This window comes from Cupressus sempervirens, chromosome 5 (assembly GCF_028749045.1).
Source record: "Cupressus sempervirens isolate cs-2001-9-10 chromosome 5, ASM2874904v1, whole genome shotgun sequence".
NCBI classification, from domain to species: domain Eukaryota; kingdom Viridiplantae; phylum Streptophyta; class Pinopsida; order Cupressales; family Cupressaceae; genus Cupressus; species Cupressus sempervirens.
This window is the reverse complement of record NC_143122.1, coordinates 146,406,554-146,409,159: the sequence shown is the minus strand read 5'-3', so window position 1 is coordinate 146,409,159 and position 2,606 is coordinate 146,406,554. Positions and strand designations below refer to the sequence as shown.

General features: G+C 35.5%; 1 protein-coding gene across 1 annotated transcript; it reads right to left on the bottom strand.

The window, feature by feature from the left end:
- Positions 1-919: 919 nt before the first annotated feature.
- Positions 920-2,139, bottom strand: LOC149554906 (uncharacterized). Its single transcript, XM_089833547.1, has 2 exons — positions 1,768-2,139; positions 920-1,666 (listed from the first exon to the last, which is right to left on the bottom strand). Exon 2 carries the CDS (start codon positions 1,603-1,605, stop codon positions 1,141-1,143), a length of 465 nt encoding a protein of 154 aa, XP_089689673.1. The 5' UTR covers positions 1,606-1,666; positions 1,768-2,139; the 3' UTR covers positions 920-1,140.
- Positions 2,140-2,606: the final 467 nt, after the last annotated feature.

Below are 2,606 nucleotides of genomic sequence, written 5' to 3'. Positions count from 1 at the left end.
AGATGGTGGACAACCACATTGGCATCTAATATTTGACACCCTTGCTGAATTATCCATGAAAATCATGCATTTGGCTGCCACTACTCTTTGTTTCGTGTAGGTGAATAAGGATGAGAAGGATTTGGGGAAGGAGAGAAAAAGTACCTGCTCAACTTATGCCTTCCTGGTGGAGGATTGGTTGAAGACATTGAAGACACTCTAGACAAACCTATCAAAGAGGAGGGGGTGGACGTTAACAATGAATAGCCTAAAGAGAAGAAAAATGAGGAACTAGAAATGAGTGCAAGTAGCTAGCCCTGGTTATGCTTTTTCATATTTTTATGTTTTTGATCACTCTGAACTTGGTACCTTACTAAATTTTATTATATATGTATATGATCAAGTACTAGATAGCAACAATATGTCCCTTTGTTGGTTGTATGTTTTTCCATTTTATTTTGTTGGTTAGTAACACGACTCATGTTAATGATTGCTCTATTTTAGAATTTTGTATCAGTTAGATAATTGGGAGATAAACTCCTGCTGATCTTTCAGCCTTTTTGTACTCCACGGACAGCCCCATGTTCCTTTGGCTGCTATCTAACACTTCAAAAACTTTAAACTTCAAACATTACCTTATGTGAATTCTATGTATAATTCCAACTTTCATTGATCTAATACTTTAAAAAACTTTAAGCATTACCTTATGTGAAATCTATGTATAATTCCAACCCATCATTGCCATCCTTAACAATCATACACTAAGTAAGAAATCAAGCTTGTAAAAAAAAGTCAAATTTGACTATTAAAGCTTTAAATATAAGAATCAAACCTTAATATATGATATTTAAGCCATCTAAATGTGATTATTTTAATTCAGATACATAACTAGACAAGTTTACTATCTACATTAATTAGACAACTTTACTATCTACATTAATTAGACAACTTTACTATCTACATTAATTGTCACATGCACATAAAAACATTCAAAATAAAATTCCAATATCATACAAAATCCGAGAAACGTAAGTTGGATTTTTCAAAGTCATACAGATTAATGTTGTACAGAATATTCATTTTCTCAATTCATTACAGAAAATTCATACGGGCTCCCAAACACCAACAGAATTTGAGATGAACAAACAGAATCGGAAGAAATTAAACACAGTTTTCGTGGGTGGCCTTTACATTTAAATCAAAACTTTTCACATGCTTATCTGATTCAACATATGGAGTAAAGGATCGTCCAGAACAGCCTTCGTTGTTGTCTGTTAAATGAATTTGTGCAGATGGGCTAGCCACTGAGAAATCCTCCCAAATGAATGAGGGCTTCCATTGAGATGTCAGTTTGACATCTTTGCAACCCACATTCTTGGTCGTAGAAGACAAATTCATTTGCTTATGCTTGAAAAGTTTTCTCATCGATTGAATTCTGTCCAACAAGGAGGAAAACTCTTCTACCTCACTATCATCTCCTGGCCCACACAAATTACTCTCCTTTTCTGCCATATCTAAAAGCTCTCCTCCCGAGTTGTCGTCTGTTCGTGGACGTTTACACTCCTTCTCTTTGACTTCTCTCCTTACAGCACATTGCAGCCTTCGGCTTAAGCGATTGGAATCCATTGTAATTTCTCACAGAGCTGACAAAATTAGACGCTCAAAGCTTTCATTCTCTTCGAAACCCCTGCACAGAAAAAAAAAAAAAAAACCCATTTGGTACTATCACAGTCATATTAAAAACAAAGTAACCATTAACTCTGAAACCAAAAGTTAAGGCTATATTACTTCTAAGGTAATCAGTACAAGAATTGAAGAATTTCATGAAGATAATGATAAACTATCAGTGTATATATAAGAATGAAAGAGTATAAGCACGAGAATAAGGTCGATCCGAGATTGCATGATGTTCTACCGAATTCAATACTCATGACAGACGATCCCTAATTTCAGGGTAGCATTTGTAACATCTAATTGAAGGAAATGGGTTAAGCAGGGTAAGAAGGAAATGTAGCCTCAATAGAGAATTTAAGACGCTAGAAATCTTACAGGAGGCTATACAAGTGTACGCGTGAACTTGGTTTTGTTGTCATAAAAAATCACAGGCTGCTCAATGGGGCGACTATAATGAAGAAATGAACATAAGTTTCCAAAGCTAGTGATTGAAGTGTGGAAAATTGAGCATAGAGCGGTTGTAAATGACAGCCAGGTCACATCTCATATGCGTCACCGCCACTACGTGAAGAATACGTGGCCCTGATAGTAACTAGACGTTGAGAGTGACGATTTTTTATATATTTGTTTTGTGTATATGGTTATTAAATTTGCGGAGTGCGCTTGTACATGTTAGGATCCGGAGAAATCATCGAGTACGAAACAAGAAATCGACAGTTAATTGGTTTTCGAGAGAGATAGGGTGGTTTGGTTTGATGTATAACTGTAACATGCTCGTACGGTTTTTTTTTTTTTTTTTTTTTTTTTTTTTCCGCCTATTAGATATAATAGTTTCAGAACAAAAAGAGCAACCAAAGTACCACCACAAAAGTCAACAAGAAGGCCAAGCCTCACTAAGGAATAACAGATTCAGCTGTACAACATAACAAAAAGAGGAGAAAGACTAGCTAACT